At 41.5% G+C, this 24,170-nt stretch overlaps 2 protein-coding genes across 4 annotated transcripts; one reads left to right on the top strand and one right to left on the bottom strand.

Moving 5' to 3' along the window:
• The first annotated feature begins 126 nt into the window (after positions 1 to 126).
• Positions 127 to 4,092, top strand: PPIA (peptidylprolyl isomerase A). Of its 2 annotated transcripts, XM_069588189.1 has the most exons (6): positions 278 to 440; positions 2,141 to 2,207; positions 2,654 to 2,684; positions 2,807 to 2,895; positions 3,388 to 3,560; positions 3,935 to 4,092. In XM_069588189.1, exons 4-6 carry the CDS (start codon positions 2,887 to 2,889, stop codon positions 4,065 to 4,067), a joined length of 315 nt encoding a protein of 104 aa, XP_069444290.1. In that variant the 5' UTR covers positions 278 to 440; positions 2,141 to 2,207; positions 2,654 to 2,684; positions 2,807 to 2,886; the 3' UTR covers positions 4,068 to 4,092. The 2 variants fall into 2 exon arrangements, with proteins under 2 accessions (XP_069444289.1, XP_069444290.1); XM_069588188.1 differs by lacking the exon at positions 2,141 to 2,207 and having other exon boundaries at positions 127 to 440.
• A 6,871-nt stretch (positions 4,093 to 10,963) lies between these two features.
• Positions 10,964 to 23,895, bottom strand: H2AZ2 (H2A.Z variant histone 2). 2 transcript variants are annotated; one of them, XM_069588186.1, is made up of 5 exons: positions 23,572 to 23,895; positions 20,390 to 20,467; positions 17,623 to 17,736; positions 13,157 to 13,286; positions 10,964 to 12,144 (listed from the first exon to the last, which is right to left on the bottom strand). In XM_069588186.1, the coding sequence occupies exons 1-5, from the start codon at positions 23,722 to 23,724 to the stop codon at positions 12,083 to 12,085; spliced, it is 537 nt and encodes a 178-aa protein (XP_069444287.1). In that variant the 5' UTR covers positions 23,725 to 23,895; the 3' UTR covers positions 10,964 to 12,082. The 2 variants fall into 2 exon arrangements, with proteins under 2 accessions (XP_069444287.1, XP_069444288.1); XM_069588187.1 differs by lacking the exon at positions 17,623 to 17,736 and having other exon boundaries at positions 23,572 to 23,739.
• Between the last annotated feature and the right edge of the window lie 275 nt (positions 23,896 to 24,170).

Raw genomic sequence — 24,170 nt, 5'->3', positions numbered from 1 at the left:
CGAGGCCGGGCAGGTGCACGGCCCTCCAGTTCCTACCGGCCCACCAGGGAGATCGCCACGCCCGATCCCCGTCCCCATAGCAGTCGCTAGCGCGCGATCCCACGCCGCAGCGCGGAGACGGAGCCCGCGGGCGGGAACCTTCCCGCATCGCCCAGCACGCACGCGCGTCTCCAGTCCTGCCTCTCGGGCGCCATCTCTACTCATAGGCCAGCCATGCCGTCATTTCGACTGACCCGTGGTTGCGATTGGCCAGAGATGAGGCGCGCGACCGGCTGTAGGCGGGGCTTGAACTGGCTATAAAAGAGGAGGGCGGCGGGGCTCGTGCTGCCTTGCAGACGCCGCCACCCCGGAGCGTTCTTCGTTGTCTAGCCATGGTCAACCCCACCGTGTTCTTCGACATCGCTGTCGACGGCGAGCCCTTGGGCCGCGTCTCTTTTGAGGTTGGGGCAGGCGGCGACGAGCCGGGTGGGCCCGAGCGGGCGGCGGGGGGGAGAGGCTGAGTAACCGGGTGCGAGCACCCTGCTTGAGGAACGCGGGCGGCGCGGCGCCATTTCCTGACGAGGGGCCATTTTGGGAGGCCGGGGGCGGCGGGTAGACAAAGGCGGGGCGGGCGGGGGAGGGGCGGCCGCGCCCTTCCGGCCGCGCACGTGCTCGGGCTGCTAGCTGTTGGTCGCCACGCGGGACCGCAGGCCCCAGAGGGTCGACAACGCCCTAAACGGAAGGCAGACGTCGGCCCCAGGCCGCTGCGACCGTCCCGAGGCCACCCTCGAGGCTTCGGAAGCGGCTCCCTTCGCGCGGACCCGACGGTCGCACCTGAAGGCTGCTTTTCCCGCCCCGGGCGCGTCAGGGTCGGTGGGATTAGCAGCCTAGCCCTGGTCCCGGAGGACGCCTGCTAGTTCAGGGTTGAGTTATACAGCTGCGGGTCTAGCAGACTCCAGGGTTTCCCCAGATGTCTTAAAATCTTGAGATAAATGTAGAAAGAGGTCCCTCGCGCCCCTCCCGGCCCCCACCTCGAGCGGAAATTTGCAGGCGGCCTTCCCTCCGCTGGCGCCGAGGCCCGCCTTCCGCTGCGGTGACTGGGTGGGAGGCGCCCGGGCTCCTCCCGGTCGTCGTCCTGCAGAATGGACTAGTCCAGACTGGCTCCGCGGCAGGCCACCTCTGATGGTTTCTTAACTAGTTAAGGGATATTAGGAGTACTTATTAATCAGTTTGTGGTTACAGCAAGGTAGCTAAGTAACTCGGCGTGCTCTTGAAACGGTAAATGCGATTCCGTTCCAGTTAACCGGGAGGTCTTGAAGTGTCCATTCGCTCAATCGTGTCCAACCCTGACCGCATGGACTGCAGCACGCTAGACTCCTCTGTCCTGCTGTCTCACTAGCCCTAAGTGGTTTTATCCTCTTTAACGACCTCTCAAAAGCTGTCAGTGGTTAGTTTTAGGATCTTATTCCAAGGATGGATGAGGGCAGAGGGTTTCCTGTCATGATAACTGTCCACATTGGAGACACATAGAAGACGCCTAAACCCTTGTTAGAGATAACATTAGGTCCTATTGAGCCTATACCCTACTCGTACTGTAGTCAGAACTAAGAATTGGAAAGGACCCACGTGGAAGCTTGCCCTGAGGTAAAACTTTTAGGAGAAATAATAGATCCTATTGATCTACGCCCCACTTTTATCTGTAGTCAGCTGATGATTGATCCGGAGCCACGTGGAAACTTGGCCTAAGCCTAAGGCTTCTCAGAGTGTGTCTCCCGTTAGCCACAGGGCTTAATGGAAATGAGATAGGAACTCTTGGCATATCCACTGGTGAGAATAGAGATGGAACTGCCAGTACGGACTTTTAACTTTAGTAACGGTTTACAAGGGAAGCGGGTGACAACAGGGCTTGAGAAACGTTAGACTTAGGAGAGACCATATGTTTTACATACAATACTTAGAAGCTAAATAACTAGATCTAAGAAACATACAGGATTTCAATAGATTATTTAGTCACAGATCTCTGGAATAGTTCGTAAAATATTTTAAAGGGTTTGTTTAAGCATGATGTTTAAGCGTTTTTGGCCAAAATGTTTTATATATGCAGGAAAGGTTTGAAGCAGTTGTACTAGAAACCAATCTTTATTTTTTACCCCACTACTAGGTAAGGGACCTGGAAACCAAGAAGTGACTGCTCATCCAATCCGTAAAGCTATGTTAACAGATTGGAGGTAGTAGCATTTTCATTACCAGTGACTGAAATTACACCTGTTTACTCCCTGATCAAACAGGAGTACTTGCTATTCCTGAAAATCTTGTCCTTAGGTTCAAACTGAAGTTGGGGGAGGTGATGTACATTTGAGAAGCCATGTATGTGTTAAGAAGTAGGTGTGATAACACATAAAAGTTTTAAGTCACTTTTTAGAAGCCTCACACTATTTGAGTCATCGCTGGTTCTGGATTTTTGGCACGTCTTTGGGTCTCATGTTGCTAACCCAACACCACAGGACTTAAGGCTGTCAGGAACAGTTCTTATTTGGGATTCAGAGCAATTACTGAAGAAGCATTCTGTTCTTGTGAGAAAACGAATTTATGATTCAGAAACCCCTAAAGACAAGGGTACTAAGCAACAAAATATGCAAAGAGGTGTTAATTAACTGTCATTTTTCTCTTACAGCTGTTTGCAGACAAAGTCCCGAAGACAGCAGGTTAGTTAAACAAAGGTATTCTGATTATTAACTGTTCTGTGTGTGTCGTCTTCTCTCTCTCTCTCTCTCTCTCTCTCTCTATATATATATATATATATGTATATATACTTTTATTTTAACAGAAAACTTTCGTGCTCTGAGCACTGGAGAGAAAGGATTTGGTTATAAAGGTTCCTGCTTTCACAGAATAATTCCGGGATTTATGTGCCAGGTATGAAATAGACTGATACTTGACTTGGGTTGTCTTAATTTAGGATTGAACTAGAATATTCCAGAACGTGTATATATGGTTTGTCTGCACTGGTGCCAGTCTGTTGTTAAACTTTTCTGGTCCATTTGTTTATTTTATGATTTTGCACTGATAGGATGCCATCTAAATTGCTATAGTTCTATAATGTTATTAAAAATACATGCACATATGAAGTGCTATTCTACCATTTTGGTTCCAAGTGACCTTCTAGTTTCATTTATTTAATATTCATTTATTTGGCTGTGTTGGGTCTTGGTTGCAATGTGTGGGATCTAGTTCCCTGACAAGGAATTGAACCTGGACCTGCTGCATTGGGAGCACAGTCTTAGCCACTGGACCACCTAAGAAGTCCCTTGACCTTCTTGTTTTGAACTTGAGTCTTAAAGTTTGAACTATGGAGATATGGCGTGTTTTCTGTGTCTAAAAGTGACATGTTTCTCTATATGTTCACAGGGTGGTGACTTCACACGCCATAATGGTACTGGTGGCAAGTCCATCTATGGCGAGAAATTTGATGATGAGAATTTCATTCTGAAGCATACAGGTCCTGGCATCTTGTCCATGGCAAATGCTGGCCCCAACACAAACGGTTCCCAGTTTTTCATTTGCACTGCCAAGACTGAGTGGTAAGACAGGAGATGGCAAAGGCACCCTTTCCCTGCTGTTGCCTGCCCTAAGGTAGTGGAAGGGCATGGACCATAGTTAAAATTTCTATGGTGTGCTTATAGAAAGTAAGTGGAGATACTCTAGCAAAACAGGGCATTTAGCTGATTGGTTTAGTTACGAGTGGTGCTTTCCTCTAATTTGCTTGTGATTTGTTAGCTCTTTTTAAGGGATCTGTTCTAAAATTAGGATTCCTAACAGTGGAGACGTGTTTTATGTTTTTTAGACTAGCCTAAAGCAATCTATTGGTGTTGTAGTTTTTTTTAGTTAGAATAAAATGTTTCCAGTATTTAACATCTCTGGTCACAGGTAGTAATGTTTATTATTCTGTTTCTAGGTTGGATGGCAAGCATGTGGTCTTTGGCAAAGTGAAAGAGGGCATGAATATTGTGGAAGCCATGGAGCGCTTTGGGTCCAGAAACGGCAAGACCAGCAAGAAGATTACCATTGCTGACTGTGGACAAATCTAATAAATTTGACTTACGTTTTACTTAACCACCAGACCATTCCTTCTGTAGCCCAGGAGAGCACCCCTTCACCCCATCTGCTCGAAATATCCTATAATCTTTGTGCTCTCGCTACAGTTCTTTGGATTCCATATTTTCCTTATCCCCCTCCAAGTTTAGCTGGATTGCAAAGTTAAATTTATGATTATGAAATAAAAACTAAACAACTATCTGTCTTTGTTTGCATTAGAGTATTGATGTAGGTTTCATTTTAAGCAGCAACAGGTTACTTCTAAGACAAAAGTTGTGTTTAGAATCAGCTTTTGTTTAGTTGCTAACTTGTGTGTGATTGACCCTGTGGACTATATTAAGATGTCAGACTTCCTTGTACATGGGATTTCCCAGGCAAGAATACTGGAGCAGCTTGCCATTTCCTCCTACCCAGGGATCTTCCTGACCTAGCACACGTCTCCTGCTTTGGCAGGTGGATTTTTTACCATCAAGCCACCAGGAAAGCCCCAAATCCACTTTAAGGTACAGTTTCTATACAATCAGTGTGTTAATGCTCTTCTCCCTCAACCCCACCATGATCTAATGTCGGTTTTACATATTTGAAAATTGCTCAGACATGTCTGACTGCAGCTCCATGTACTGTAGCCTACTAGGTTCCTCTGTACATGGAATTCTCCAGGCAAGAATACTGGGATTCTTCCCTACCCAGTGTTTGAACCCAGTTCTCTTGCATTGCAGGCAGATTCTTCACCATCTGAGCCACCAGGGCAGTCCCTAGTTGGCTGTGTGTTCAGTCGCTCAGTAGTGTCCGATTCTTTGCAGCCTCATGAACTATAACCCACCAGCCTCCTCTGTCCATGGAGTTTTCCAGGCAAGAATCCTGGAGTGAGTTGCTATTTTCCACCCCAGGGGATCTTCCCAACCCAGTGATTGAATCTGCATCAGTGAATTCTTTATCCCTAGCGCCACCTGGGAAGCCTATTTGATTGTTAGCTGTCTTTAAAAGTTAGAATAGTCCTACTTTCTAACAATTTCTATTAATATTAAAAACTTGGTATTATAATGTGTAATGTACCAGGTGGTGCTAGTGGTAAAGAATCCTGCCAATGCTGGAGGTGTTAAGTAGATGTAGGTACAACCCCGGGCTGGGAAGATCCCCTGGAGGAGGGCATGGCAGCTTCACTATTCTTGCCTGGAAAATCCTCTGGACAGTGGAACCTGGTGGGCTACAGTCCATAGGGTCACAAAGAGTTGGACACGACTGAAGTGACTAGGCAGGCAGGCAGGTGTATACCATATATGGTATGTACATAATATACAGTTCACCCGTTTTAAGGATACAGTAGTGAATTTACTAAGTTATGCAACCATCCCTGTAATCCACCACACTAGGAAGAACCTCATGCCCCATTTGCAGTACCTCTTGACTTCCACTCTCAATGCCTGGCGAACTACAAGACTGTCTCTAGATTTGCCTTTTTTCTGTTTCATATAAGTTGAATCCTACACTGTGGTCTTTGACCTCTTTTTTTAATGATGTCAACTTTAAGTCCAGCACATTGGCTGTGGAATATCACTTTTGGAGCTGCTGCCAATGTCTCCACTTTGTGTTACTTGCTTTTTCTTCTAGTTCTTGTATTTAGAGAAGCTTCAATGGACACAAGTTCCCAACTTTTAAGCAGAAAGTCTTTTGTCAGTTCAGTTCAGTCACTAAGTCGTGTCTGACTGCAATCCCATGGACTGAAGCACGCCGTTTCCTGTCCATCACTGACTCCTGGAGCCTACTCAAACTCATGTCCATTGAGTCTGTGATGCCATCCAACCATCTCATTCTCTGCGTCCCTTTCTCCCGCCTTCAATCTTTCCCAGCAACAGGGGCTTTTCCAGTGAGTCAGTTCTTCACATCAGGTGGCCAAACTTGGAGTTTCAGCTTCAGCATCAGTTCTTCCAATGAATATTCAGGACTGTTTTCCTTTAGGATGGACTGGTCGGATCACCTTGCAGTCCAAGGGACTGTCAAGAGTCTTCTCCAACACCACAGTTCAAAACCAATTCTTCAGCACTCAGCCTTCTTTATAGTCTAACTCACATCCATACATGACCACTGGAAAAACCATAGCTTTGACTAGATGGGCCTTTGTTGGCAAAGTAATGTATCTGCTTTTTAATATGCTGTCTAGGTTGGTCATAGCTATTCTTCCAAGGAGTAAGCATCTTTGAATTTCATGGCTGCAGTCACCATCTGCAGTGATTTTGGAACCCCCCAAAATAAAGTCTGTTTCTGTTGTTTCTCCATCTGTTTACCATGAAGTGATTGGACCAGATGTCATGATTTTAGTTTTCTGAATGTTGAGTTTTAAGCCAACTTTTTCACTCTCTTTCATCAAGAGGCTCTTTAGTTCTTCGTTTTCTGCCATAAGGGTGGTGTCATCTGCATATCTGAGGTTATTGATATTTCTGGTAATCTTGATTCCAGCTTGTGTTTCTTCCAGTCCAGCGTTTCTCATGATGTACTCTGCATATAAGTTAAATAAGCAGGGTGACAATATACAGCCTTGACGTACTCCTTTTCCTATTTGGAACCAGTCTGTTCCATGTAGGTTCTAACTGTGGCTTCTTGACCTGCATACAGATTTCTCACGAGGCAGGTCAGGTGGTCTGGTATTCCCATCTCTTGAAGAATTTTCCAGTTTATTGTGATCCACACAAAGGCTTTGAAATAGTCAATAAAGCAGATGTTTTTCTGAAATTTGCTTTTCCTATGATCCAACTGGTGTTGGCAATTTTATCTTTGCTTCCTCTAACTTTGCTAAATCCAGCTTGTACATCTAGAAGTTCACGGTTTATGTACTGTTGAAGCCTGGCTTGGAGAATTTTGAGCATTCCTTTGCTAGTGTGTGAGATGAGTGCAATTGTGCAGTAGTAGTTTGAGCATTCTTTGGGATTGGAATGAAAACTGACCTTTTCCAGTCCTGTGGCCACTGCTGAGTTTTCCAAATTTGCTGCCATATTGAGTGCAGCACTTTCACAGCATCATCTTTCAGGATTTGAAATAGCTCAGCTGGAATTTCATCACCTCTACTAGCTGTCCATACCATTTCCTAAGGCCTACTTGACTTCTCATTCCAGGATGTCTGGCTCTAGGTGAGTGATCACACCATTGTGATTATCTGGGTCATGTAGATCTTTTTTGTATAGTTCTGTGTATTCTTGCCACCTTTTTTTTTGTTTTTCTGTAGTGGTTTTGCCATACATTGACATGAATCAGCCATGGGTGTACATGTTCTCCATCCTGAACCCCCCTACCACACCACCTCTTCTTAATATCTTTTGCTTCTGTTAGGTCCATATAATTTCTGTCCTTTATGGTACCCATCTTTGCATGAAGTATTACTTTGGTATCTCTTACATTTTTTTGAAGAGGTCTCTAGTCTTTCCCATTCTATTGTTTTCCTCTATTTCTTTGCAGTGATCACTGAGGAAGGCTTTCTTATCTCTCCTTGCTATTCTTTGGAACTCTACATCCAAATGGGTACATCTTTCCTTTTCTCCTTTGCCTTTCACTTCTTTTCACAGCTATTTGTGAGGCCTCCATTTTTCCTTCTTGCATTTCTTTTTCTTGGGGATGGTTTTCCTGCACAATGTCATAAACCCTCGTCCATAGTTCTTTAGTCACTCTATCAGATCTAATCCCCTGAATCTATTTCTCACTTCCACTGTATAATCATAAGGGATTTTATTTAGGTCATACCTGAATAGTGGTTTCCCCTACTTTCTTCAACTTAAGTCTGAATTTGGCAATAAGGAGTTCATGGACTGAGCCACAGTCAGCTCCTGGTCTTGTTTTTGCTGACTGTATAGAGCTTCTCCATCTTTGGCTGCAAAGAATATAATCGTATTTCGTAGGTGATGCTATATGCACTTAATTCTGCCTCTTGTCAGTTGGCATATGAGCTTAGACTTAACAGACCATCAGCTGCTCCACTGGAAAGGTAACTTTGTACACTTCCTGCTCAGTAGGTAACCTGTGGGATGGTACTTTGCCTGTGTGAAGACTCTGTTCCCAGATCTTTCACCTGATTGTTTTGTTTCAGTATCAATTACTGGTCTTCACCTGAATCAATTTTAAAAATGTTTTGGCTGCATCAGGGTGGCTTGAAGGATCCTGTTTCTCTAGTCAGGGAATCAGGGACTGAACCCATGCCCTTAATCTACTGGACCACGAGGGAATTCCCCTGAACCAATTCTGTGGTTGCAAAAAATTGAGAAATCTTCTAATCTGTCCCTCCCTCTATCACAATAGACTCAAGGATTTCCATTCAATGTATTACAATTGCACACATTACTTTTGATGTTAGAATCATCCCACTAGTATAAGCCCCCCTAAAGTGACCTCTGTGTGTCTGTGACATAATTCCAGTAGCCTTTAGGCCGTTCCAAAGTTCATGCTTCCATTAGAATACAAAGCAGAGGCCTGGGAAGTGTCAGGGATATTCAAATTTTCAACAACCCAAAATGAAACTCTTTGTGTTAACATGTAAAATGGAGTTTAAACTTAGATGCATTTTTCACATGCACAAACATCTGATGTTTGGAAGTCAGTGGGGCAGTCTCAGGCATTTTAACACATGCAGCACTACCCCCATCTATTGTCAGAGGCCCACAAACTTTCAAACTGCCTTCAGGCTAAAAATCACTGACATAATGAGATAGGATGTAGTTGTTAAAAGAACAAGGTAGTGCATCTCCAGAATAGTGTCAACTAGACTTTTAGGTGAAAAAAAAAAAAAGAGCAGTAAAATACCATATAACATATACTGTTGTGATTGGGCTAAGTCGTGTCCAGCTCTTTTGTGACTGCAAGGACTGTAGCCCGCCAGACTTCTCTGTCAATGGGATTTCCAAGGCAAGGATACTGGAGTGGGTAGCCATTTCCTCCTCCAGGGAATCTTCCTGACCTGGGATCAAACCCAAGTCTCCTGCACTGGCAAGCGGATTCTTAACCACTGAGCCATCAGGGAAGCCCTATAACATGATAGTTTTTGTAAAAAAGCAGAATAAAGTATATCTTTGTGTTTTTATATATCCTTCAGAGAATACAGAGAAATGTTTTCAGTGGGTGTCTTTGGATAGAGGGGTGAAGGCCTACGGGCAGAGAGGATTTTAATCACACATTCCTTTCACCTGTACTAAATATTTAAAATTTCGAAAACATTAAAACAAATCTATAGTACAGTTTGTCCTCCGTATCCACAGAGTCATCCAATCATGAATCAAAAATATTCGGGAGGGAGCTTCCCTGGTAATCTACTGGATTCGCCTGCCAATGCAGGGGACATGGGTTCAATCCCTTGTCTAGGACAATTCATGTTGAAGGGCCACTAAGCTTGTGCATAACTACTGAACCTACATGCTCTAGAGCCTGTGCTCCACAAGAGAAGCCACCACAATGAGAAGCATGCACACAACTAGACGAGCCCCAACCCTCCACAAGAGAAAATATGCCCTCAGCAGTGAAGACCCAGCATTAACCAAAAATATTGGAGGGACATCCTTGGTGTCCAGCAGTTAACACTTTGCTCTCCCAATACAGTGGGCCCAGGTTCCATCCCTGGACAGAGAACTAGATCCCACATGCTGCAAATAAGAGCTGGTGCAGCCAAATTAAAAAATACTGGAGAAAAATATTCCAGAAATCAAAACTTGAATTTGCCATGCACTGACAACTACAGAATATTTACACTGTATTTACAACTATATATAGTATTTACAGTGTTTTAGGTATTATAAGTAATCCAGAGATGAGTTAATGTATCTGGTCCAATCTTGTGTGCAAGTGTTATGCCATTTTATATAATGAATTTGAGCATCTTATGGATCTGAGTATCCAAGGAGTCCTGGAACCAATCCTGCATGGATTCTGAAGTATGACCAAATTTGGCTCACTTCAAATTGTTTATTATTAGGACTGCCCTGGCAGTTCAGTGGTTAAGACTTCATGCTCCTAAAGCAGGGGCTCAGGTCCCTCCTGAGGGAACTAAGGTCAGGGAACTAAGATCCTGCATCCCACTCAGTGTCAGGGGAAAAAACAAAAAATACACACACACATACAAAAAAACATGTAACACACACACATACATATAAACCCTTCCTAGTTACCTGTGAAGGTACAATAGATGAAATATGATGGTTGGGACACACTTTACAACAAGCCAGTAGGAGGGAGCGGTGTACAGATGCAGCAAGATGGACCAAACGTGAAGCTGAGGCTCAAAGTACCTGGCCCAATCGCTCTAGTTTTCTTCCATTAGAAAACAAAAATACAATCCTGGGGAACACAGTACATAGCAAATGATTACATTACCAAAATTTGAAGCAAATCTCTAGAGAACTCTAGTAAAACTCTAGTCTAAATTGTTAAGATTATTTTGCCTTCTCTATTGCTACTTTGGTTTCTAAAAACTACCAAACTTCACACATGACAATTGTAGATCTTCTCAATATAGAAGCTTCTTCAAAATATGTGCCAAGATTTAGTAAAATCCACACTTAAGAGACAATCCTATAGAACTGTTTCTTCAAAAAAAAAGAGACCTATAGATTGAAGAGAAACTTAAGAGCTATCAGTAAAACGGAAGACATACGGTATGGATCCTGATTCAAACAAACCAACTGTAAAATTAGGAAACAATCAGGAATATATGAATACTGACTGGATATTTGCTATTACAAAATGTCTCAAAATAATGGTACTGTGGTTATAGTCTAAAAAGTACCCCTTCTTTAATGTCACATACTTAAGTATATAGATACGAAAATTATGCCTGGAACGGGATTCAAACTAATCAACTAACATGAGGGCTTGAGGAGGGATATAGGTAAAACAAAATTGACCGCAGGATAACTGGTGAAGTTGGAGGATGAGTACATGGGTGTTCATCATACTATTCTCTTTATTTTTGAAAATTTCCATAATAAAATAAGTTTTAAAAAATGAGAGTTTTGTACTGATACTGTTGTATTAGAAAACATTCAAGAATTTCCACTGTCAATGAAGACTTCCAGGCAGAAAAAATATAATTTCCTGATGGACCATTAACTGGTACATTAACTTAAATCTTACAACAGTTACTTAGAAACTGACAAAAATATTTTTAAAATATTGTACAAATTACTGAATATTACTGTACCAATAAAAGATCACTAAAAGCTGGAATTTTAAGCCAAAAGCAGACAACTTACATAACCTTCACTTCAGTTCTAGGTTTAAGTGTGTGGGTTCTGGAGTCAGCCAAATCTAGGTTTGTATCCTACTTCTGCCTTTTTCTATCTACTAGATAAATTTTTCTGGCAAGCCATTTAACTTCTGTGAGCCTCAGCTTCCATACCTTTAAGATGGAGGTAAAGCACTTAGTACAGAACCTGCCATATATAAGTCCTCATTAAGTAATTTAAATAATTTCACTCTCTCATTTCATTTCTTGAACATGTTTTTATATTCTAAGATCTCTGAAATTTGGATGCATCTTATAACTGATGGCATATCATGGTTTAATGGGCAGTTTTTCTTTAGTGATATGTAAAATAATTGTTACATACTACAAATAGGTACCTCTAAGATCCAATATAATATGGTATCAATGATAGAAGCAGATTTCCAATTTCTGATTGTTCTGAATATATAACCAATCTGAAATATTAAAAATTTCAAAGGATGAGCAAAATATTTCCAACACAGCACAAACAGAACAGTTTTGAGACGTTAGTTTTTTTAAAAAATGGTTTATCAATTCCATTTTTGTATAAAACACAAGGGAGAAACCTAGCCAATCAACACAACTGTTGCCACATGAAAAGGTACTTTTATCAAACTTCGATTCTAAGAACGTACAAATGTTTATCATGTCTACAGTAATTGTCTATGGTTTTCCATTTAACTGTTTTAAAAATTCCACATAACCCCATTATTTCTTCTGTCCCGTTACAGTACAACGACAGGGAGGAAGAGCGTTGGTTATGACAACTCTCTAAGCAGTTTTCTGCTGTCCCTTCTTTCCAATCAGAGACTTGTGGATGTGAGGGATCACTCCTAGAATGAAAAGAAATGAAACTGTATTAGCAGAAAAACTTTTATCAGTTCAGCCCCTCAACCCCAAAGAGCAATCCGCAAAGAATGAAGGTGTTTTTTTTAAACTGAAGGATAACTGCTTTACAATGCTGTGCTGGTTTCTGCTGTACAGCAACGTGGATCAGCTCTAAGTATACACATATCCTCTCCCTCTGGAGTGCCCTCCCAACCCACGAGGTCATCACAGTGCAGGGGCGAGCTCCCTGTGCTGTCCAGCAGTTTCCCACTAGTCATCTATCTCACACGTGGCAGTGTATGTATGTCAAGGTTACTTTCTCAGTTCCTCCCATGCTCTCCTTCCTCCCACTGTGTTCACAAATCCATTCTCTATGTCTGAATCTTTATTCCTGCCCTGCAAATAGGCTTATCAGTAACATTTTTCTAGATTCCATATATATGTTAATATACGGTATTTGTTTTTCTCTTAGAATGAAGTTTACTTAAGTATCTATACCAAGGGATCTTCATCTTGGGGTCTGGGAACCCCCTTTAAAACTGTATGTAAAATGGTGTGATTTTCTGTGTTCTTTTTTTTTTTTTTTGAGAAGAGTAACCACAGCTTTCAAGAGGTTCTCCAAATGTAATCCAAAAAGGATGAAGAACCACCACCTTATATCTCACCTTCACTGATTCTGACTCATTCAGTTACCCTCAGTCTGACTTTTAAGAGCATCACATTATGCAATTTCTCAAGATGATTTTATTGAAACACAGTTTAAAGGATACAGGAAGTATTTTAAACACTTGGTTTCAAATCTCATCTATGAGATTTAGCTGAAGAACTTCCTTTTAAAAACAGCATTGTATGTGGAGAAGAAATTTTTATTCAGATCATAAGAAGCCTAGAACAGTAACAGACTTAACACTTTTGGAATTTAACTTTCTATGTTCTCAGTACTGGATCACTGATCTGAATTACGTATTAGTCATTAAGGGCAATAACAGTCTACGTTGAAGAGTAAATAATACATACCACCCCCAGCTATGGTAGCTTTGATAAGAGAATCCAACTCTTCATCACCACGGATTGCAAGCTGCAAGTGGCGTGGAGTGATCCGCTTAACTTTGAGATCCTTAGATGCATTACCTGCCAGCTCCAGCACCTACAAAGCACCCATGAGACAACATATCAAACAAGGGTGAAGTGTTTAAGGATTCTGTTTAGACTTGCAATTATAGCTAAAAGATCACTATAGCATCTACACATAAAACACAAAAGATACATAAATAAACCAACAATAATTTATTTCCAAATTTCTACAGTAAGGTTATAGAACTCTTAGTACTTCATTTGGTCCTTTTATATTAATTCTCTGCAAAATAACTAGCTGCTAAGTCACTTCAGTCGTGTCTGACTCTGTATGACCCTATAGACGGTAGCCCACCAGGCTCCCCCATCCCTGGGATTCTCCAGGCAAGAACACTGGAGTGGGTTGCCATTTCCTTCTCCAATGCATGAAAGTGAAAAGTGAAAGTGAAGTCGCTCAGTCATATCTGACTCTTAGCGACCCCATGGACTGCAGCCTACCAGGCTCCTCCATCCATGGGATATTCCAGGCAACCGTACTGGGGTGGGGTGCCATTGCCTTCTCCGCAAAATAACTAGAAACGAGCAAAAATCATCAACTTCTATAGCAAGAAATAAGTGTTATTATCCCTTAGCCAAGATTCTAATTGTGAACATCTAGAAAATGATTATATTTTAATATACCCGTGTAGTCTAATTTTTCATAGCCCTTAACAGCTGAAATTTATTGCTTACGACTTGTAGAAAAGTTTAAAAGTATAAAGATAATTCCTTATTCAGAATTTCTAACACCGCTGGGCTTTATAATCTGTAGGCAGTATGCCAGAAGCCCTTTATTCTATAATGGGAATTTTCAGCAAGAGTAATTTCAAAGTCCCAGCTGGCCATAAAACTGCATTTCTCTTTTCACCTCCACAGACTGTACTGGTATTATAAAACTTTTGATGGAAACAATACAAAACTAACTCCACAGAGCCTCCTGATTTAAGCAGAGTGGTGGAAAGCCTTGGTATACATCTGGAGCAATCAGTATGCTTTAAAAATCACCAGTACTCTATTCCATTCTCCAATGCAGCTGTGAGTGGACAGAGGTGAGGTCAGGCACCACCATCTTTTGAAAGCTTTTGCAAGTGATTCTAGTGTGAAACACTGAAAAGTTAATTACCTCCAAACTTAAGATTTCATTATTTCCTTTACTTCTAAAACCCCAAACTTAGATATCTGGAAGACATGTTTTGATTATGTATGTATACATGCTTGTGTGTGTGTGTGTGAATGTGTATATTTATTTCATTATTTACTCTTAACCTAAAAAGTCGTAATCAAAGTTCCTAAGAACAAAGAAAATGGGAGTTCAGATGGCACATGAACGTTCTGAAGCAGAAGCCTGTATCTTCACATGAGTGAACAAAATGCATACCTTTCTGAAAAGCCTACAGCTAAACAAGTATTAATGAAAACTGATATAAAAGTGATAGACGAGAAAGGCTAACTAGTACCAACAAAAATATTACCAACACAAAAATCCCTCCTTGTAATACAGTAAAGTTGAAACTATCAATGTTAAAGTAAATGTTAAATCTCCAATGGGAAAACAAATGATTTGGTAAAGTTAATGAAATGACAGCAGTGATGATTAACACACAGATTAAACCTAAATCTTTCAACCTAGCTCCCAAGCACATCTTTCCCAAGTGAATCTTCCCCTTGCTTCTACTAGACTGGCTAACTCTATCACTTGACTTGCTTGCTACTCAAATTACTCTCCTGGTTTGGAATGCAGTTGAAGGAGTCTCATGATGTCCCTTTTGTTTTACTTAAGAGGGATTACTATGGAGGAAGTGATGGTCCATGAATTAAGAACTTTTGCCCAAATAAAATCTAATTTCCTGAAAAGTCAAACTGAGTTAAGATACAGCATTTTATGTGTATAACCACACAGAGCACCAGCACTGATTAGGTCTTTTACCAAATTTCATGTCATCATATCATCATAAGAGTTGCGATGGACTTCCTTGGTGGTTCAGTGCTGAAGAATCTGCCTGCCAATGCAAGGGACATGTGTTTGATCCCTGGCCTGGCAAGATTCCACATGCCGTGGAACAACTAAGCCCATGTGCCATAACTACTGAAGCTTGTGCACCCTAGAGCCCATGCTCCACAACAAAAGAAGGCAATGCAGTGAGAAGCCTATGTACTGCAATGAACATCCAGTACAGCCAAATAATAAACATAAAAAAATGTAAGATCACACTGCTAAAACTTTACTCCACCTCAAACTTTTATTAATTAAGAGTTATCCTGTAATTTCACAAACTCTACTTTTTTGGGGGGGAGCGGGGGCATGATGCCCAGCATTTGGGAATCTTTCCTGACCTGGGATCAAACTTCCCTGCAGCGGGGTGCAGAGTCTTTACCACTGGACGGACCATCAGTGAAGTCCACAAATATCACCTACTGCTTATATACATAGTTCAGAATTTGTTTAATTAGCAGTATGGTATTTAAATTATTTTACACTTGTTTGTCAAGTCAACTTAAAAACATGGATTACTGACCCTCAGTTCAGGCTTTCCTGGTAGCTCAGCTGGTATAGTTCAGTCGCTCAGTCATGTCCGACTCTTTGCGACTCCATGGACTGCTGCATGCCAGGCTTCCCTGTCCATCACCAACTCCTGGAGCTTGCTCAAACTCATGTCTATTGAGACTGTGATACCATCAAACCATCTCATTCTCTGTCATCCCCTTCTCATCCCACCTTCACTCTTTCCCAGCAACAGGGTCTTTTCCAACGAGTCAGTTCTTTACATCAGGTGGCCAAACTATTGGAGCTTCAGCATCAGTCCTTCCAATGAATATTCAGGACTGATTCCCTTTAGGATTGACTGGCCTGCTCCTCCTTGCAGTCCAAGGGACTCTCAAGAGTCTTCCCAAACACCACAGTTCAAAATGTGCTCAGCTTTCTTTAAGGTCCAACTCTCACATACATACATGACTACAGGCAAAACCACAGCTTTGACTAGATGAACCTTTGTTGGCAAAGTAATGTCTCTGCTTTTTAATAAGCTAAGTCAGTCATAGCTTTTCTTTCAAGGAGTAAGTGTCTTAATTTCATGGCTGCAATCACCGTCTGCAGTGATTTTGGAGCCTCCCAAAAATAAAGTCTCCCACTGTTTCCACTGTTTCTCCAACTATTTACCATGAAGTGATGAGACCGGATATCATGATTTTAGTTTGAATGTTGAGTTTTAAGCCAGCTTTTCACTCTCCTCTTTCATTTTCATCAAGAGGCTCTTTAGTCCTTTTCTTTCTGCCATACGGGTGGTATCACTTGCATATGTGAGGTTATTGATATTTCTCCCGGCAATCTTGACTCCAGCTTGTGCTTCATCCAGCCAGGCATTTCAAATGATGTACTCTGCATATAAGTTAAATAAGCAGAGTGACAATGTATAGCCTTGACATACACCTTTCCCAATTTGGAACCAGTCTCTTGTTCCATGTAGTTTCTAACTGTGGCTTTTTGACCTGCATATAGATTTCTCACGAGGCAGGTCAGGTGGTCCGGTATTCCCATCTCTTTCAGAATTTTCCACAGTTTGTTGTGATCCACACAGTCAAAGGCTTTAGCACAGTCAATGAAACAGACGTAGATGTTTTTCTGCAACTCTCTTGCTTTTTCGATGATCCAGAGGATATTGGCAAGATCTCTGGTTCCTCTGCCTTTTCTAAATCCAGATTGAACATCTGGAAGTTCATGGTTCATGTACTGTTGAAGCCTGGATTGGGAGAATTTTGAGCATTCCTTTGCTAGCGTGTGAGATGAGTACAATTGTGTGGTAGTTTGAGCATTCTTTGGCATTGCTTTTCTTTGGGACTAGAATGAAAATTGACCTTTTCCAGTCCTGTGGCCACTGCTGTGTTTTCCAAATTTGTTGGCATACAGAGTACAACACTTTTACAGCATCATCCTTTACGATTTGAAATAGTTCAACTATTTGAAATTCCATCACTTCTACTAGCTTTGTTCATAGTGATGCTTCCTAAGGCCCACTTGACTTCACACTCCAGGATGTCTGGCTCTAGGTGAATGATCACACCATCGTGGTTATCTGGGTCATTAACATCTTTTCTGTATAGTTCTCCTGTGCATTCTTGACACCTCTTTTTAATATCTTTTGCTTCTGCTAGGTCCATACCATTTCTGTCCTTTATTGTACTAACTTTAAAAGTGAGCACACCAAAGTTCTGTTTGACACTAGTACTGGCTGATAAGATCCATCTAAAAACCGCTATTAAAAGAAACTAACAAGAGTGAGTCTTTTTGTTTCAAACTCATTTTCCATGGGTTTCAGCCACTTATGTCTAAGACAACTCTGGGATTCCAACACATAATTATTTCCACCACTAACCTCAGCGGTGAGGTACTCCAGAATTGCAGCACTATACACTGCAGCAGTGGCACCGACCCTTCCATGGCTCGTGGTACGAGTCTTCAAATGTCTATGGATGCGGCCCACAGGAAACTGAAAGAGAGACCATCCAAACGGGAAACACTGAAGTTTTAACATCATGTTACTGAACATAATGAACAGCCAAATGACATAAGTAAATCCAGATAAAAAATTTGGTTACACTTATTAGAAGTCAAAATTATTTGCCAATTAACAGTTCTTTGGGCTTGTAAGTTAGTATTAGTCCTAATAATTAGCCCCAAATGGCCATGACTAATTTTACACCCCCTGAAGACAGAATTTAAAAACAAAAACCACTCACAGTTTTACAAATTAATTCCTGCATAATATGGAGTCATTACACAATAAAGAGAAACTATGCAGTATAGTCACCAACTACACATTCTACAGGGCCTAATAACCGTATTCGTATTTAATTATTTCCTTCACATAACAGGCTCATGTGACTATGAACCTCTACCACCTTCTTTAGGCCCCAACTTCATTCTTCTTTCCTCAGTTTCAAGAGGTAACCTGATAGTTAAGAAAACCAACATTGTGACTTCCTGAGAATAGGTACCTTCTCATTTCCACAGTACCCTAATCCCACTTGTCTATGCCTCACACCCACCCCCCGCCCCCCGACTTTAAGGACCTTCCTCATCCTGTTACTGCTCCATCATTCAACAACTCAATTACCTCCTTTTCATGGCTCCTTTCCTTCTGCACAGTTCAAAGGTCTCTACATGTCTAGTCTACTGTAACTGCCTCCAGTTACAGTCTAGACATCCCTTTCCAAAGGCAAAATTTAAAAGTAAACTTGAAACCTCTTTCTTGTCACCCATTTTCTCCCAATCCAAACTTGGCTTCTGTTAAACACCATTCTTAAAGATCAGCAGTAACATTTTAATTACCAAATCTACTAGCCACTTCCAGATTGTGTGCTTCAGAAGAAAATGCATGACTGTTCTATTTACATTCCTTCCCTAATTCTAAGGTCCCCAAGACCAGGATCTATGCCTTACTCACTTTTAGATCCTCAGTGATTGACATGTTGTCTGACACAGAGGACCTTGAAAACCATTCTTCTCAGGCTACAAGGATTACACAGTTCTAACACTAACTCTGACTACTCCTCAGTGTTCATTGTTTGACTCAAATATGTCAAATACGGTGAGGAGTCCACCAATGTCTTTTTGTTCTTTTCTCAAGCACTACTGAGGAAACTCATCCATAGCCCAAACTACCAATTTTACTGAAGTGATTTTAGATTTGTAATTCTTTTGATCACTTCTCTTGGAAAGCTAGACTCAAATCTTCAATTTTTGGATATTTTCACATGGTTATTTTACTGGAACTTCCAAATGATTCCACTCAAAATTTTTATTTCATAACTTGCTCCTACTACAAACTCCCCTTAGGGTCTAGGCCTTAGAGAAACTTCTGACCTTCCTCTCAAACCTATACCTCTCCTCTCGTTTTTTAGGAGCATATATATGCCTTCTGTTCTTTTCCATCCCACTCAAGTTCAAGTTGGAGAAGGAAATGGCAACCCACCCCAGTACTCTTGCCTGGAAAATCCCATGGATGGAGTAGCCTGGTAGGCTACAGTCCATGGGGTCGCAAGGAGTTGGACACGACTGAGCGACTTCACTTTCCTTCTTTCCATAGTTCCTTTTGGAGAAGGAAATGGCAACCCACTCCAGTGTTCTTGCCTGGAGAATTCCATGGACAGAGGGGCCTGGTGGGCTACAGTCTATGGAGTTGCAAAGAGTCAGACACGACTAAACAACTAACATACACACACACACACACACATAAGTTCAAGTATGCGTTACCTTACTCCTAAACCACCGCAATAACCTGTAATCTGTCTTCCATCTCCAACTTCAAGGTAAGGATACTTCAAATAAATTCCACTTGTCTTTTTTTTGGCTATGCAGCTTGCAGGATCTTAGTTTCTCAACCACGGATCAAACCCGGGCTCTTTGCAGTGAGAGCACCAAGTCCTAACCACTGGACTGCCAGGGAATTCCCTCAAATAAATTCTAATGGATATTTGCATGATGTTCCAAAACAGAAAGTACGCATAAAGGTTAAGTTCGTGCCCTTCCATTTCCTTCAGTACCACTCAGAAAATGTCATCTTCTTCCTTAAAAATTTTGCATCACTACCTTATAGTCTGGCCTTCAAACTTTCCTGTTTAAAAAGTATCTCTTACATGTAAAGCAATTAATTCTTACTCATCCAGAAAAATTTGGGTTTCTGGATTAAAGTTACAGCAATTCATATATACAAAATCTAGTGTTCTTGAGGATATATAACTCAGTCTACATTTGAAGGTATTGGGGAAAGACTCAGAGGGACTAGTGGACAGTCCATTCTATTTCATCCTGAAAGCTGATATACCACTAGAAACACCTTCTTCAAAATGAAAGCAACAGCATACTCACTTCAATATGATAGTTTATAAAAGTACTAGGAACATAATTATAATCTAGAAATAACAGATTTTAAGACAGCAAAATCACCAAATTTGCGTAAGATGTTTTCCTAACGTGTCGTTGCTTAGAAGAGTACAAACTAAAAGGCAGTTGCTTTGTCGTTTATATTTTGACCAATTAATTTCATTATCAACAGTCAATAGTACATTTTTGTAATTAAAGAAACATTTGAGTCATGAGTTACAACTGTTAAGAAATTAATTTAATAATGAATCCGTTACCTGTAGCCCAGCTCTCTGTGAGCGAGACACTGCCTTGGCCTTGGCCTTCCCACTGTCCTTTCCAGCTTTGCCTCCAGCCTAAGTGAAAAAAGTTCCAGATGAAGAATCAAAAATGCTATTTCAAAAGTATCTAGGAAACAAAATTTCTTCTAGTTTTATTTTAGGTAGTTAAAAAAAAATTCTCTTTCAATTTTAAATATCCATGCCAAATTGCCATTTATTGATTTATATAAAGATGAGATAGAAACTTAAATACTTATTTAAAATGAGATTTCTAAATATTTGAACATATTTTTCAAATTTCAGACTGAAGAATATTCATCATCAATGTAACTCTTATGTTAGAAATAGTTCATAATAAAATAATTTTTTAAATGTTAGCATCTATCATTTCCATAGAAATATTCAGAATTTACCTCTTTTGAGAGGAAAAAAAATACCATCTTGAGAAAAAAAAAAAACCCTCAAAAAATTAAACACAGAATTACCTTATGATCTAGCACTTCTAGGCATATACTCAATAATTGAGAGCAGGGACTCAAACAGATATTTTGTATACTAGTTTGCTATTTTATTCACAGTAGTATTATAAATAGCAGCTAAAAGACAGAAACAACCTAAACGTCCATCATGGAAAACTGTGGTATATACTGTAAGAATGAAGGAAATTCTGATACATGCTACCACACGAATAAATCTTGAAGACATGATGCTAAGTGAAATAAGCCAGTTGCAAAAGGACCAATATGTCTGATTCCACTTAACATGACCTACCTAGTCAAAATCACAGGAACAGAAAGCAGAAGGGTGGCTGCCAGAGGCTGTGAAGAGGATGGAATATAGACTTGGCAGGCATTTTAAAAACTGCAAAATGGTCACTGTTATGTGCGTTTAAAAAAAAAGAAGACATTCAAACTTATTCTTAAGGAGTTAAAGAAAAAACACTTTCAAATGATAGAAATGTTTCTCAAATAACCTGGATGTTCACAAATAGGACACAGTATATAAATGCAATGGACTATTATGCAGCTATTTCAACAAATGAATTATAGACATGTGCTGATATGGAAGAAATCACAATACATATTTGGGTAAAAGGCAAGGTATGTACAATCGCAATGAGCTTTTGTTTATGTAAAAATGAGGTACTGCAGAGTGTGTGTATAACATACATTTCTAGAAGGTCACACAACACACCAGAAAAGTTATTTGCCACTAGGGAAGAAATATTAAGGATCTGACTTGAGAAGGAAACCAATACTCCCTTTTGAACTGCTTGATTTTACTATTTAAATTTATTTCTTGTCTGTTAAAAAAAAAAAAATCAGTTTACAAAACTGGCCAGTTGTTTGAGGGTATTTGTGAAGTAGAAATGGCATATCCCTTTTGTAATGCTTTATTTTTTAGACTAAAAATCAACTATGTATGCCCCATACCCCATCTCTCAGCTGAGCCAATGTTTATCTCTCAAATCTATATTCAAGGCAAAAAAATAAAAGGCCTTAGCAGGTGTTAGGAGCAGGAACAAAAAATGAATAATTAGTATCTTTCTTAAATTTAATAATCTATTGAGAGACTGATTTAAGTTTAACAAAGAGAACTGAGAAACTTTAGATTTCTACAAGAATGCCTCATATATTTTTAATAATTTCTGACCATACTGCTATACAAGAAAAAAATACTGCATCATCTTTGGATTTCTGAGGTCAGTTCAAGTAACCATGTGCTTTCACTTATTCTTCAAATAAATCTTTTCAGCTCTATTTTCCCTGATGTAAAACATAAGAAACATCTCAACTAGTGCACGAGGCTAAAACTATAATCATTATTTCTCTATGACTGAATTATGAAACACACAGTTATCAATAAAAAGTTATTAACTGCAAAAGTCCTCAGGTTTCCCAATTTACTTTAGCAATTTTATCCCTACCGTTCCAAATCCATTACATTTGCTGTTTAACCTATTTGTTTTTTAAGGAAGTAGGCAGGAAATCAGTTTTTTAAAATCTCAGTAAATTAAATGACTATTTCCGTGGCTTGGAGAGTCCAGATACATTTCTTATACTTAGCAAAAACAAAACTTTATGGAATTAAACTTGTGAATGTAAAATTGCATAGTAAATGAATACTTTCCTTTCACAACCTCCTCAAAGTCTGTAAACACAGCCTCCCAACTTCGCACAATCATTTTAATACGTTTGCTGAGAAACAAAATACAAGCACGATAAAATTTTTTATTCTAAAAACTGAGTTAGTATTAACCTGGGCTAAGCATCTCCAGGTAGAAAATATGCCTATGGAGGCCAATGGAGTATATTTCATTCAGAAAAAGTTGCAAATTGGATGTCAAGGAACTTGCAAATTTGTTTAACAGATACAGGTTCACTTCCCATCACGTTTAAAATTTCAAAACAAGAATGACAACTCCACGCCTCCTGTATTTTTAGCCATGCGAACGCGTATGTATTTTTAGCTGCTGGTAAAGGGACAGCCAACATATAGTAGGTTGCTAGAGATTAAACGAGTGACACCTTTTGAAACCAGCAAGCATCACGAGAATTGTCTGCTCGAGCAAATCAGTTTACAGAGCAGATGTAATCTATGCCAGAGTCTGCCTGTGAAAGCGCTTCCGTTAACCGCACAACTACAAGTTACACAGCCCGGGTGCTACCATCCACAAGCTCGACCCTAGATCTAAGACGCGAGAACGTCACAATAACCACAATTTCTGTTTGTGGTTCAGCCTCGGGCAGGGCTGTCTCCGGAGGGCGCTCGGGCGGACACCACTCGTCGCCTCGGCTTTACTGCTTCACTCCCGCGCAGGGCACAGCCCCCCTCCAACGCCTTTCCCTCTCAACTTCACAAGGAGCCCGGTTCCCTCCATTCGCGTTTCTAAAAAGCCGCACTTTTCTTACCAACGCATAATTTAGGACTCAAAAGTCAGTCGCAGCAGCTACGGAGGTGCTGTGGAGCAGCGAGGGTTGTCCTGCTCAGGGACACCCGGCCTCAGCCCGCGCAGCTCGATTCGCGCCGGCGCCGCGGCGAGCGAGGCCGGGACCGCTGGCAGCCCGGCCGCCTGACGCCCGCCCCACCGATGTCGTCGCCGCCTGACGCCCGCCGCCTCAACAGGTAGTGGCGCCACTCGGCCATCGCCGCCCTCCCGGCCGCCCCGCAGCCCTCACCATGGTCTCGGCCGCTCGTGCCCTCGGTCCCGCCGAGCCGCCGCCGCCGCTAGCGCAGCACCGACCGCCGTTGCCGCCGCGGCCGCGAGAGCCCGGACAATAACCGGGGCCCGCCTCGCACCGCCCCGGCCAATGCCCGCTCGCCTTGCTCATTTGAACCCCGTCTGCTGCCCAATCGCGCACTTCCTTCTAACCAGGCCCCGCCCCTAAGCCCCGCCTCCCTAACGGCTGTTTGTTTTTGCACACGGCACGCGGAGGCGGAGCCTCCTACTCCAACACAGACGCGCCTGTGCGCGACTGGGGCGGAGCCAGACTCCGTTCTCCGCCTGTCTACAAGGCCCAACCTGACGAACGGAGGAGCTGACCAATGAGAGCTGAAGGCTGGCGGAAATCAGCCGATAAGAACATCGCCCGCGAGCAAGGGAGGCGGATCTTAGGGAAAGACAGCGCGATTGGCCAATGGGTGGACAGATTGGTGGCAGCGCTGGCTTTCCCGCTCTTTCTCAGCGTCGACTCAAGGGTTTCTGAGACTTGATTGGGAAGGGAACGGTCGTGCTCGTAGCATCTCCTCGTGGTTTCTCACAGATTCCGAGGATTCC

Source organism: Ovis canadensis, chromosome 4, assembly GCF_042477335.2.
Source record: "Ovis canadensis isolate MfBH-ARS-UI-01 breed Bighorn chromosome 4, ARS-UI_OviCan_v2, whole genome shotgun sequence".
NCBI classification, from domain to species: domain Eukaryota; kingdom Metazoa; phylum Chordata; class Mammalia; order Artiodactyla; family Bovidae; genus Ovis; species Ovis canadensis.
This window is presented reverse-complemented; position numbering and strand designations above follow the sequence as displayed.

What these genes read in the sequence shown, in the direction of transcription:
- PPIA (XM_069588188.1), top strand. Translation starts at nt 372, where the DNA reads ATGGTCAACCCCACCGTGTTCTTCGACATCGCTGTCGACGGCGAGCCC. An exon ending in CAAAGTCCCGAAGACAGCAG is followed by an intron (nt 2,685 to 2,806) that starts GTTAGTTAAACA and finishes TTATTTTAACAG; the next exon opens with AAAACTTTCGTGCTCTGAGC. An exon ending in TTCCGGGATTTATGTGCCAG is followed by an intron (nt 2,896 to 3,387) that starts GTATGAAATAGA and finishes ATATGTTCACAG; the next exon opens with GGTGGTGACTTCACACGCCA.
- H2AZ2 (XM_069588186.1), bottom strand. Translation starts at nt 23,724, where the DNA reads ATGAGCAAGGCGAGCGGGCATTGGCCGGGGCGGTGCGAGGCGGGCCCC. An exon ending in TGGAGTACCTCACCGCTGAG is followed by an intron (nt 13,287 to 17,622) that starts GTTAGTGGTGGA and finishes GGTGCTTTGTAG; the next exon opens with GTGCTGGAGCTGGCAGGTAA. An exon ending in AGCTACCATAGCTGGGGGTG is followed by an intron (nt 12,145 to 13,156) that starts GTATGTATTATT and finishes TTTTCATTCTAG; the next exon opens with GAGTGATCCCTCACATCCAC.